Source organism: Eimeria maxima, genomic scaffold (assembly GCF_000499605.1).
Source record: "Eimeria maxima Weybridge genomic scaffold, Emw_scaff560, whole genome shotgun sequence".
NCBI classification, from domain to species: domain Eukaryota; phylum Apicomplexa; class Conoidasida; order Eucoccidiorida; family Eimeriidae; genus Eimeria; species Eimeria maxima.
Window position 1 is genome coordinate 4,550 of NW_013563893.1, and position 12,500 is coordinate 17,049.

General features: G+C 44.1%; 3 protein-coding genes across 3 annotated transcripts in view; 2 read left to right on the forward strand and 1 right to left on the reverse strand.

Moving 5' to 3' along the window:
* Positions 1-534: 534 nt before the first annotated feature.
* EMWEY_00037460 (hypothetical protein, conserved) lies at positions 535-4,029 on the forward strand (the record flags this gene model as incomplete). The annotated part of the gene is made up of 4 exons (XM_013478640.1): positions 535-822; positions 1,064-1,545; positions 1,898-2,011; positions 2,283-4,029. The coding sequence occupies 4 exons, from the start codon at positions 535-537 to the stop codon at positions 4,027-4,029; spliced, it is 2,631 nt and encodes an 876-aa protein (XP_013334094.1).
* A 1,434-nt stretch (positions 4,030-5,463) lies between these two features.
* EMWEY_00037470 (hypothetical protein, conserved) lies at positions 5,464-10,442 on the reverse strand (the record flags this gene model as incomplete). The annotated part of the gene is made up of 12 exons (XM_013478641.1): positions 5,464-5,509; positions 5,842-5,890; positions 6,316-6,379; positions 6,845-6,856; positions 7,061-7,191; positions 7,423-7,603; positions 8,313-8,365; positions 8,558-8,641; positions 8,820-9,099; positions 9,219-9,275; positions 9,578-9,699; positions 9,878-10,442. The coding sequence occupies 12 exons, from the start codon at positions 10,440-10,442 to the stop codon at positions 5,464-5,466; spliced, it is 1,644 nt and encodes a 547-aa protein (XP_013334095.1).
* Positions 10,443-11,748: 1,306 nt separating this feature from the next.
* EMWEY_00037480 (chorismate synthase, putative) overlaps positions 11,749-12,500 on the forward strand; it is a gene marked incomplete at both ends in the record, with an annotated part of 3,159 nt that continues 2,407 nt past the window's right edge. Inside the window, one exon of the mRNA XM_013478642.1 lies at positions 11,749-12,463. Within this exon, the coding sequence (XP_013334096.1) occupies positions 11,749-12,463 (715 nt within the window). The remainder of the gene's footprint in view (positions 12,464-12,500) is intronic.

Here is a 12,500-nt window from a genome sequence, read left to right on the forward strand (position 1 = left end):
TTAATACATAATAATCGGCTATTTGCTGCTGTTGCTGTTGCTGCTGCTGTTGCTGCTGCTGCTTCTGCTGCTGCTGTGTTACAGGCATTATTCTCTCTGTATAAGCGTCTGTTTGCTTCTCCTCCTCCTCCTTCTTCTTCTCCTTCTTCTTCTCCTCCTCTTTCTTCTTCTTCTTCTTCGTCTTCTTCTTCTCGTCCTCCTCCTGTCCCTCCTCCTCTGCAGCGGCATAATCCTTCTCCTTTAATAGAGAAATGGGAGGCATGCACCTGCAGCAGCAGCAGCAGCAGCAGCAGCAGCAGCAGCAATTGCCATTGTACGTGTAGGGGTAATTCAGGGGATTCTTTGCATGCAATAGATGATATATCATCATCAATAAAGAGCAGCAGCAGGAATAATAGAAGCAGCAGCAGCAGTAGCAGCAGCAGCAGCAGCAGCAGCAGCAGCAGCAAAAGAAGTTCTTGCTGCTGCACAGCCCCTGCATGCAGCACACAATACGAAGAGTTTGCTGCTGCAGCAAAGCAGCAAAGACAGGCAATGAGCTCAGAGGGCACACAGAGTCTGCATGCATCCTTTGAGCATTTATCCTTTACGCAGCAGCAGCTGCAGCAACTGCAGCAATTGCAGCAACAGCAGCAACAAGTACAATTGCAACAACAACAAGTACAATTGCAGCAGCAGCAACTGCAACAGCAGCAGCAGCAAGAAGAAGAAGAAGAAGCAGCAGCAGCAGAAGCAGCAGAAGCAGAGAGGCAGCAAGAGCAACAAAGACAAACAAATAATATTTATTCTCTTAATGAGATGGTAGCAGCATTCGCTAATATGGTATCTACTCATCCTGCTGCTGCTGCTGCTGCTGCTGTTGCTGCTGCTGTTGCTGTTGCTGCTGTTGTTGTTGCTGTTACTGCTTTTTATGTTGCTGTTGCTGGTTGTTGTATTGCTGTTGTTTCTAGTAATCATTGTGCTATTGCTCTTGTTGCTGCTGCTGTTATTTATGCTGCTGCTGCTGCTGCTATTTATTCTGCTGCTGCTGCTGCTGCTGCTGCTGCTGCTGCTGTGTATACAGAAGCGTCTTAGAGAGGAGCAGCAGCAATCATCTCTTTCCTTTGATAGAAGTGCAGCAATACCTCCAACAGCAGATGTAGTAGCAGCAGCAGCAGCAGCATTAGCAGCAGATGCTGCTGCTGCTAATGCTGCAGATACCCATGCATCCCCTATTACACTACACAGCAGCAGCAGCAGCAGCAGCAGCAGCAGCAGTCTGCAGCAATTCCTCTTTCAGCAAACAAGGAGCTGCATTAGTCCTCAGCTGCAGATGCAGCAGGCAATAGAGGAGGAGTGCAGCAGCAGCAGCAGCAACAGCAGCAGCAGCAACACTGCAGAAGGACTAGCACACTTAACAGAGAGCCAGTTACAGCTACTACTACTGCAGCAACAGCAGCAACAGCAGCAGCAGCAGCAGCAGGTGCTGCTGACGCATCAAGAGAAGCAAAGAGAAAGACATCTACAACATCTTGCTAACATAGAAGTCATACCTGTACTACAAAGGTAAACACGTGCTGCTGCTGCTGCTGCTGCTGCTGCTGCTGCTGCTGCTGCTGCTGCTTGTTTGTTTGTTGTTGTTGCTGCTGTTTGTTGCTGCTGCAACAGAAGGTAGATGATATCTATCATGCATTATTATATCTTTCTCTTTATTAGTGTTTATTAGGGTTTATTAGTGTTTATTAGGGTTTATTAGGGTTTATTAGGGTTTATTAGGGTTTAGGGTTTAGAAGTATAATTATGTGCTGTTTATGATTATTGACGTGTTATTATTATATATTTAATAAGAGTTTATTGCATATTAGGGTTAATAAGGGTTTAGGGTTTAGGGTTTAGGGTTTAGGGTTTACGTATGCAGGGCTCAGAAGTTACGTCAATTAGAAGTTGCATTGACGGTTTATGAAATATTTAAAAGAAGAAAACAAAAAATGCAAAAAGATGTTTGTCTTCTTCTTGTACAATGTGCACTCGCGTAAGCTGCTCCTGCTGCTGCTCCTGCTGCTCCTGCTGCTGCTGCTGCTGCTGATAATGTTGTTGTTGTTGTTGCTGCTGCTGCTACTGCTGCTGTTGGTGGTGGTGGTGGTGGTGATGGTGGTTGTGTTGTTGTTGTGTTGATTGTTGTTGTATAATACATATTGCTGATGTATTTCTGCATGCAGTTGCTGCTGTTGCTGCTGTTGCTGCTGTTGCTGCATTTGCTGCATTTGCTGCACTTGCTGCACTTGCTGTTGCTGCTGCTGCAGGTCTGGTGCATATGAGCAAGGAATAAATTGGTTAATAGAATTTATAGAGGAAGGAATATGTATAGATGGTGTATGGTTAGATAGGGTACTAGCAGCAACATATGTTAGTTATCCTTATTTGCTGCAGGGTTTGCTGCAGCAGCTGCAGTCTTTGCTGCTGCGTAATAAATTACCTATTGATTGTATACCTATTGTACATAAGGCAGGAAGTTATGTTGCATTATCTGCTATTCATGCTGCTAATGCTGCTAATAATAATAATATACAACAGCAGCAGCAACAGCAACAGGAACAGCAGCAACAGCAGCAACAACAGCAACAAATTCTGCTGCAGCAGCAACTTTTTATGCAGCAACAGCAGCAGCAGCAACAACAACAACAGATGTGGACTCCTATGAATAGTCCACAGGCAGAAGAAGAAGAAGAGGGAGAAGAAGAAGAAGGAGAAGTTAATGATGCAGCAGCAGCAGCAGCAGCAGCAGCAGCAGCAGCAGGTGCTGCTGCTCATGATGATCATCATCATTATCATGTTGCTGAGGGAGAAGAAGGTGCTGCAGTAGATAGCCAACAGCCAGAAGCAGCAGCAGCAGCAGCAGAATCAGCAGCAGCAGCAGCAGCAGCAGATGCGTCGTCAGGTTCTCTAAAGGAAGAAGAAAATGCCCAAGAAACAGCAGCAGCAACAGCAACGACAGAATCAGCTGTTGTTGCTGCTGCTGCAGCTGCTGCAGCACAAGACGAGACAACAACAGCTGTGCTTGACGCAGCAGCAGGTGAATCAGAAGTATCAGAGAAAGCAGCAGCAGCAGCAACAGCAACAGCAGCAACAGCAACAGCAGCAACATCTGCTGCTGCCACAAATGGTACGCAGACACCCACCACAGCAGCAGCCGCTGCAGCAGCTGCAGCAGCAGCAGCAGCAGCAGCAGCAGATAGTAATCAGAAGAGACTGAATCCAAATGCCCCTGAATTCGTGCCTGCTTTCCCTTTCCCATTGCTGCAGCAGCAGCAGCTGAAGACGATGAAGCAGCAGCAGCAGCAGCAGCAGCAACAGCAGCAGCAGCAGCCAAAGCAGCAACAGCAGCTTGGACTCACCCACCACCTGGCTTCGAGGAGCTACCTAAGGCAAGTAAGCTCACCGGCAGCAGCAGCAGCTGCTGCAGCAGGAGCAGCAGCAGAAGCAGCAAAAGAGAAGGATACGAAGACAGTGGATCAGCAGCAGCAGCAGCAGCAAGACGCAGCAGCAGCAGCAGCAGGTGGATATGATAACTGCCCGCAGAAGCAAAGACTTCGCATGCTGCTGCAGCAGCAGCTGCAACATCAGCAGCAGCAGCAAACAAAGCTTGCTCACATACAACAGGTACAGGAGCAGCAGCAGCAGCAGCAGAAGCAGTGGCAGCAAAAGAGCTGGCAGCAGCAGCAGCAGCAGCAGCAGCAGCAGCAGCATAGGGGTGCCCTATGGCGTCCTCATAATGAGTTATCTGCAACATGGCGACCCCGCATAGATCGTCAGCAGCAGATAGAGGCATTAGAGAGGCAGCAGCAGCAGCAGCAGCAGCAGCAGCAGCAGCAGAAGCAGAAGCAAAAAAACAGCAGCGCAGCAGCACATAACTCTAGTCGTCTACGTCTTGCTCAGGCAATCATTACTAGTCTATCTGCTAATAACCGCAGCAGCATCAGCAGCAGCAGCAGCAGCAACAGCAGCAGCACTACAAGCGCCCCACAGCCTCAGGCAGCGGTGCAGCAGTAAGCAGCAGCTGCTGCTTCTGCTGCTGCAGCAACTGCAGCAGCAACAGCAGCAAATATAAGAATTTAGTTTGCTGACAATTTACTCTATGGCAGCGACAAGAAGGATTTTTAAGCATGCAGCAGCAGCAGCAGCAGCAGCAATACAAGCAGCAGCAGCTGCTGCTGCTGCTGTACTAGTTGCAGCAATGTTGGCAACGCCTATGGCAGCAGAAGCTGCAACAGCAGCAGCAGCAGCAGCAACTGCTGCTGCTGCTGCGGCGGCAGCAATATAATTGATTTTTACCTCCTTTCCTGGAGATCGCTGTGTTTAGCACTTAGCAGCAGCAGCAGCAGCAGCAACTGCAGCAGCTGCAGCAGCAGCAATCGCAATAGAATAGACTGTGCAGCAGCAACAACAGCAGCAGCAGCAATATCTGCTGCTGCTGCTGCTGCTGCTGTGTGGTCATCTATAAACCAATTTTTAGATTTTAATTTTTTGCTGATTATTGCGGCAGCAGCAGCAACAGCAGCAGCAGCAGCAGCAGAAGCAGCAGCAACTGCAGCAGCAAATGCAGCAAGATATATTTGTATATATTAGGAAAGCAGCAAATATTAGTTTAGTTTGCATCCAGTGCAGCAGCAGCAACTGCAGCAGCAACTGCTGCTGCTGCAGCAGCAACTGCAGCAACAAAGTAGTGATAAATAATGTGTTACGTTAGATGCTGCTGCTGCATTTACCGCTGCTGCTGTTGTTGCTACTGTTGCTGCTGCTGCTGCTGCTGCTGCATGCATGCATGCAAGCATGCATGCATGCATGCATGCATAAAAATATGTTTATAGTTTGTTGTGTTGAATTCCTTTGAGCTCTAACTTCATTTGCTGCTGCCGTAGTTTTGCTGCTGCTGCTGCTACACCTGTGCTGCTGCTGCTCCTGCTGCTGTTGCTGAAACTGTTGCTGTTGCTGCTGCTGTTGTTGTTGTTGTTGTTGTTGTTGTTGTTGTTGTTGTTGTTGTTGTTGTTGTTGTTGTTGTTGCTGCTGCTGTTATATGTTGCTTCCTGCAGCTGCTGCTGCAGATGATAAGCAGCAATCTGCTGCAGCAATATTTTCTTCATTAATGACGATCGTCTCCGTAGCTCAATAAGATATTTCTTATAAAGACTCAGCAGCATCTGCACACCAATTAGGGTTTAGGGTTTAGGGTTTAGGGTTTAGGGTTTGTTTCGTTTAGAGTACAGGCAAGGGTAGTGGTATTTAGACGGGAGGGTTTAGGGTTTAGGGTTTGTCTGCATAGCACCTGCCATCATCAAGTGCAAGGGTTATCTTACCCTCTAGGGTTTAGGGTTTATTAGGGTTTATTAGGGTTTATAAGGGTTTAGGGTTTAGGGTTTACCTCCCAGACTTTTTGCCTGGATGGAGGTAGAGGGTTAGGGAATTCAAGAAATCTTCTTTTTATTTCTAATCGAAGTCTTTTGAATATTTCTTGTTGGGATTCTTCTTTTCCCTACAAACCCTAAACCCTAAAAACCCTAAAAACCCTAAACCCTAGATAGAAAACCCTTTTATTTGTTTGTAACTCTTGCCCAAACACAACTGTCAACTTAGGGTTTAGGGTTTAGGGTTTGGTGTTTACGACTTAGAAGTCTATTTTGTACTATTAAACTTCATGTATGCCAAAAAGTTTTGTATCTTTTTTGAATCTAGGATTTATTAGGGTTTAGGGTTTAGGGTTTAGGGTTTAGGGTTTAGGGTTTAGGGTTTACCTTTCTTTTTCCTCTTTGTTCTGTAGCTAAATCGAAATCATTTTGTGCTTTTGCTTCTTGAAATTCTTCCAACACTTTTAGTACATCATCTGCTTCTGCATAAAGGGCGTCGTCGTCAGCGTCTTGTCCTGGTATACATAAACCCTAAACCCTAAACCCTAAACCCTAAACACTTTTTCTTTTCTTCTTGTAGCTAGAGGACAAATTTCTGAGTTTCCTTCCCCCACAGCCAAGCACAAGGGTAACATCACAGCAGTACAGCATTAGCCAACAGGGATATCCTCACTATGCTGCTCAAAGGGTTTAGGGTTTAGGGTTTAGGGTTTATATATACCTTTATAAAAAAGATCAATAAGAACAAATAGATCTTGTTTAGATTCAACACCAATTATCTCCAATAAATGCAAAATCTGCAAAAAATTCTTTTGCTCCTCTGGCAAAGTTTCGGGAAGATCGCGGTGCTGCACACATAATAATTAGGGTTTAGGGTTTAGGGTTTAGGGTTTAGGGTTTAGGGTTTGAGGGTTTAGGGTTTCTTGTTGCACACACAGCTTGATATGAAGCGAGGCGCACAGCATATTGAATCTTGCACAGGCATTGAATCCTCTGTGCTGAACCCTAAACACCAAACCCTAAACCCTAATCCCTAAACCCCAAACCCTAGACCATAAACCATAAGCCGTAAACACTTAATAAACCCTAAACCCTAAACCCTGTATCCTCACATGTGGATCAAGAAGGAATCCGCATGTTTTTCTTATAAGAAGAAGTACAGCCTTAATTTTAGTAGGAGGGAAAGGGGTTTCGCTGCTGCTTGTGCTGCTGCTGTTCCTGTTGCTGTTGCTGCTGCTGCTGCCATTTCTTTGCTGCAGCAGCAAACTATCATTAGTTTTGCGGCTGCTGCTGCATGCCTTCATGCCGCTGCTGCAGCTAAGTCTTTCTTTTATTATTCCTTCTTCTTGTGTATCTAATCCTCCTTCTTTATTTATTTCCTCTATTTCTTCCTTAGGGTATACATAAACCCTATTTAAATATTCATTATGTATTGCTGCATCAGCAGCAGACACTCGACCCACCAACTCCATTATCTGCAACACAAACCCTAAACCCTAAACCCTAAACCCTCATTGCCACGTTCCTACTTGACTAGGCATTCTACTGACAGCTTGCCCGCTCCAGGGTTTAGGGTTTAGGGTTTGTATAAGATAGCATCGGTAGACATCCAAGAGCTCTGCTTTGAGCGCGTGAACGCTTTAGGGTTTAGGGTTTAGGGTTTAGGGTTTAGGGTTTACTTCTTTTTCTTGATGTGCCCATAATTGTTTAAATAATCCTTGTCTAATTTTTCTTTCTTCCTCAAATGCTCTTTGCAATTGTTCATGTTGTTTCCATAGACGTCTGCATTCTGCGCTCGCCTGGACATTTTCTAAACTACACACAAACCCTAAACCCTAAACCCTAAACCCTAAATCCTAAACCCTAAACCCTAAAACACAGTACGCTCTCAACCCAGAACCCTCAGTCCCATCACGCTAACACCCGCTAACTATACACAATACAGCCGAGGTCGGTAGAAATTAAGGGTCAAATGTCTAGGGTTTAGGGTTTAGGGTTTAGGGTTTAGGGTATAATATGTACAGGTATTTTTTGCGAACACCTCTAAATTTTGCGGCAATTTCTGTGAGTGCTTCTCTACATTGATTTAATTTTAGTCTTTGTCTGCTGTATGCTGCTGCATTTGCTGCTGTTCTCTCTGTTAGCAGCAAAACATTAAATGTTAATTTTTCTTGACGGAGTTGAAAGGCAGCCAATAATGACTCCAAATGTAACTCCAATTCCTACACACAAACCCTAAACCCTAAACCCTAAACCCTAAACCCTAAACCCTAGGCTCTGATCCTGAAACGCGGACCTTGACGCAAATCTCCATGTAATATAAGCAATTGTACAAACCCTACGTTTTGCTATTCTACTGGATAAATGCAAAGGATTCGTCTAAAGGGTTTAGGGTTTATCAGGGTTTAGGGTTTAGTACCTCAATATGTTGATTATGCTGGGATTTAATATCTGCAGCATTCTGTTGACTCCTCAACCTCTCCATTTGCATTTGTTCTTTCCATGTATTTCTTCTTTTATCTCTTTCCTCTACAAGTTCATGTTCCTCCTGCATATGATAGTCGACGGTTTAGTGTTTAGGGTTTAGGGTTTGGAGGTTACTGTCCAGGTGATTGGCTTTAGGGTCGTGGGCTTAGAACAGCTAGGGTTTAAGATTTAAGCGCTTAGGATTCTTTCTATGCCTTATGATTAGGGTTTAGGGTTTATTAGGGTTTAGGGTTTATTTAGGGTTTACGGTATCGAGCTGATTGTTACCAGATTCTTCCTCTTCTCGAATAAATCATCAATTTCCTTTTTAAAAGCCTCCTGCACACTCAGAGGTGCCGCACAAAAAGGGTTTAGGGTTTAGGGTTTAGGGTCTTGCTGGATTTATTGTGGAGGGATGGGATTATTGGTACTAGGGTTTAGGGTTTAGGGTTTAAGATCACTCACAAGCACTTGCTTCCTCTGTGCAAGTACGACTTGCTCGAGCCGCAGGAGCTCGACTGCAAACAGCAACAATACCAAACCCTAAACCCTAAACCCTAAACCCTAAGCGTTATCTGTGAAAGGTTCACACGAGGGCCCTGGCATTTGCTACTATGTAATGATTCTGCACAAGTCTCGAATATGAGGCTTCCCTATACGAATTTGCAGTTTAAGGGTTTAGTGTTTAGGGTTTAGGGTTTGGGGTTTACTGTTGGCTTGCTGCCTAAGGGCGTCATACTCCGCATTCATCAAAGCCGCAGTAGCCTTCAACTCTTCCTTTTGGTCACTTATACCTAAGAACAAACCCTAAACCCTAAACCCTAGACCCTAGACCCTAAACACTAAACACTAAACACTAAACACTAATAAGAAGTTCAGATCGTTTACTAAAGCCTGATTTTTCTCCAAATGTTAAACCGTGTCAACCAGGATCTAGGATCTAGGGTTTAGGGTTTAGGGTTTAGGGTTTACAGTCTGCGAATCTTTGATCTTTTCTTTTAGCATCATCAAGGAATAAAGACTGTTCATCTAATTTAAGACGTTTTAATTCTTGCAACAATTGTTCTTCTAATTGTACAGATTGTAAGATGCTTTCTAGCTGCTGCAGCTGCTGCTGCTGCTTAAATCCGTGTTGCTCTTCGTGCTGCTCCTGCCCATCTTGTGACTGCTGCTCCTGCTGCTGCTCCTGCTGCTTTGAGGCTTCTGTCCCCGTCCTGGCCAAAAGACTCGGCAAAGTTGCCAAACGCCTGCTCTGCAAAACCCAAAACCCAAAACCCTAAACCCTAAACCCTAGACGCCAAACCCTAAACCCTAGACGCCAAACCCTAAACCCTAAAGGCTCTCTGGTTTATAGGAAACTTGGAAGCCAACCTGTAAAGCTCTCTGATATTGAATGCTTTGATTGACAGTCATTTCCGCCTCGTGTCTCTCTGAGCAAATCACAAACCCTAAACCCTAAACACTAAACCCTAAACCCTAGGCCGCAAAAGTGTTCACGAGTGTGAACCCATACCTAGAATTTATGGTTTACAGTTATTATAGCTCACATAACAGCCACGCAGCTTTCTTTAGTAGCCTGCCACCTTGACAAAGGGTTTAGGGTTTAGGGTTTAGGGTTTATGAGGGTACTTGCCCTTAGTTTTAAGATCTTCTTCTTCTTGTATTTCTTGTCTTCTTTGTTGTGCATTTTGTTTAACTGCTTCTATTTGTCTATGAAATTCTTCTTTTACTTTATCTAATTTATTAAAACTTTCTTGTACTTCTTCCTCCATGCGTGCTGCTGCTGCTGCTGCTGTTGCTTCCGCGTCAAATCCCTCCAGATTATTTTCTCCAGGCCTAATTGTTGTTGATGCTGATCACGAACACCTAAACCCCAAACCCTAAACCCTAAACCCTAGATACCTGTATTGCAGGAGTTTCTGCCTAAATCTACAACAAGTAGCCCTTACTACTCTGACGGCTCTCGCTGTCTTCGTCTAACAGTCTCGAGTCTAGGGTTTAGGGTTTAGGGTTTAGGGTTTAGGGTTTACAGGCACTATGGGCTTCCTTAATATGTTGTTCTGCTCTTTGTCTCCTTAATAGAATTCTTTGCAACTTTTCTTTATTCATATTTGCAGGAGGTGAGAAAAGAGGAATATTATATTCTTTTTGTGTACTGCTGTCTGTATTCCCTTCTCTCTCTGAGTTATCCCCCTGCCCTTCCCCATCTGTTGTTGTTCCTCCTCCATCATTTTGTTCCGATTCGGATGCTGCTGCACCTTCATTTTCTGATTCTGCTGCTGCTGCTTCACTTTGTCCTGATTCTGCTGCTGCTGCTGCTGGCTCATTTTCTTCCGGTTTTGCTGCTGTTGCTGTTGCTTCGTCTTGTCCTGATCCTTCTGCTGCTACTGTTGTTTCATTTTCGCTTGGTTCTGCTGCTGTTGGTCCACCTGATGCTGCAGTTGGTGCTGCTTCGGCTCCACTTGGTGCTGCTGCTGCAGTTCCTGCTTCAGATCCATCTTCTACAGCCTCATCTGCATGCTCCTCTGCTTCTGCTGCTTCGGTAGCCACGGCAGGTTCTGTTGCCGCCTCTGTTGCGTCTAAGGGCGACTCCATTGGTATGCTGAAATGGCCTGTATATGGGCTGAATAGGCAGCGGAACTTTTTCTCGCTATATTGACTTAATTACCTACAGAGTAGATAATTAGTTCTTTAGTTGAGGCATTTCTTGTGAATTAGTTTACTGCCTTCAGAGCGCATTTAAAACAAATTCGCGAACGGCGGCGGCGTTTAACGGCAGCTAGAGAGAAAGCAGACTGGAAATGGAGCCTTATATCATCATTTTCCTCTATTTATTTCCCGATTTGCTTAAATATAAAACAGGTTATATTTAAAGAGAAAATGACTATTTTATCATTTGCTGTTCGTTTCCTTGTCTTGGGGCTTTCGGCTACACGCACCGAAGCGCGACTCTCCCATCAGAAACGAGGGAAATCTGAGAAAAATAGGAGAAAAAATTAAAGATATTCTTGTCTTATTAAAAACCCAAAAGGAATCCAAAAAGTACGGCAGAATTGGTTAAATTTCAGCTCTTTTCCTCTCGTGCGTTTCAAGAGCCTACGAGCAGATCACCCGAACTCTGAAAAATGGATCGGGGGGAAGTTAAGGATTAAACAGCTTCTATTGGATAAAAAAATAAGCAAATGAAGCTTTTATTATACTAAAAGAGATATTTTAGGGTGATCAGGTCGATTTTTCCTTGAAAATGTACTTAAATGTGTTGAGCTGATTTGAATCTTCTTTTGCAAACGCGAACGGATTCCTTTTCGGGTGTATGCGCACGTCTAGGGACAGCTATCATTTACTCATAAAAGAGAGAAAATTTCTGGCAGGAATAATCCGAAGAAAGGAGTAATAAATAAATAGAATTGTTTGTATTTAAGATTTACTTTTTTCTTCTTTTTTCCTTGCTGACTTTACAATGAAGACCCTCGATATCGATCTTCTTTCTGTCGGCCGTGGGGCCCCCCCCCCTTGCGTGTCTTCTAAAGTTCGGTGTTGCATTTCTTGAAGGAAAATCTTCTTTTTTGCGTATTGTGCGTAGAATTGTGTTTCGTCTTCCTTTAAATGTTTATTTATGGCATATGTCCTTTTATTTTGACGTATTTAACTGCAAATATACTGTTCCCGTCATGTGTATTCCCCAGCTTTCGTGTTTATCGTCCGTCAGTCGCGGCATTCCTTGTGCGGGGCACATTATGATTCTTTTTTCTTCATTTCTTTCCTTTTTCTTTTAAATAAAGGTCTATTTTTGTTTTGATCTTCGGTATTATCTTCTTTTTCCCCCTCTATCTTACAGATCGCGGTAATCGTTTTCCTCCCTCCCTTCCTCCCTCCTCCATCGGCAACGACAACATTAATAATGTCTACATTTGGGAATTATTTGCGTGTTTCCACTTTTGGCGAGTCTCACGGTACAGCAGTTGGATGTATAATTGACGGTTTACCTGGAGGTCTTCCTTTTTGTTTATCTTGTGTACAGCGGCAGCTGCAGCGTCGTCGTCCTGGTTATTCATCAGCAGGTGTCTGCAGCAGCAGCAGATCAGAGCCAGATGTAGCACAGATATTAAGTGGTGTAGAGAATGGATTAACTCTTGGATCCCCAATAGCAATATTAATACCTAATCAAGATATACGTAAGAAGGATTACAGCAATATTGGTGCTGGTGGACCTGCAGCAGCAGCAGCTGCTGCTGCTGCAGCAGCAGCAGCAGCAGCAGCAGGAGAAGAAAAAGAAGGAGAATCCTATATAGACCCTATAAATAATATAATTCCTAGACCAGGACATGCAGATATAACATATTTATTAAAGTATGGTCTTAGCAGCAGCAGCGGTGGTGGGCGCAGCAGCGCTCGTGAGACAGCAGCACGTGTTGCTGCTGCTGCAGTAATTGAATCATCTTTTCTTCGTTTTGTTGGTGTTAATATTATTGCATTTGTTTCCTCTGTTGGTCCTTATAGTATACCAATAGATATAATAGAGGAATATAAGAGGAATCCCCCTACAAGAGAATTAATAGAAAAAAGAGGAATTATACAAATTAATCTTATTAATAATATACTTATTGATTATAATGGTACTTCTTATTCAGGTGTACATACACCTCATCTTAT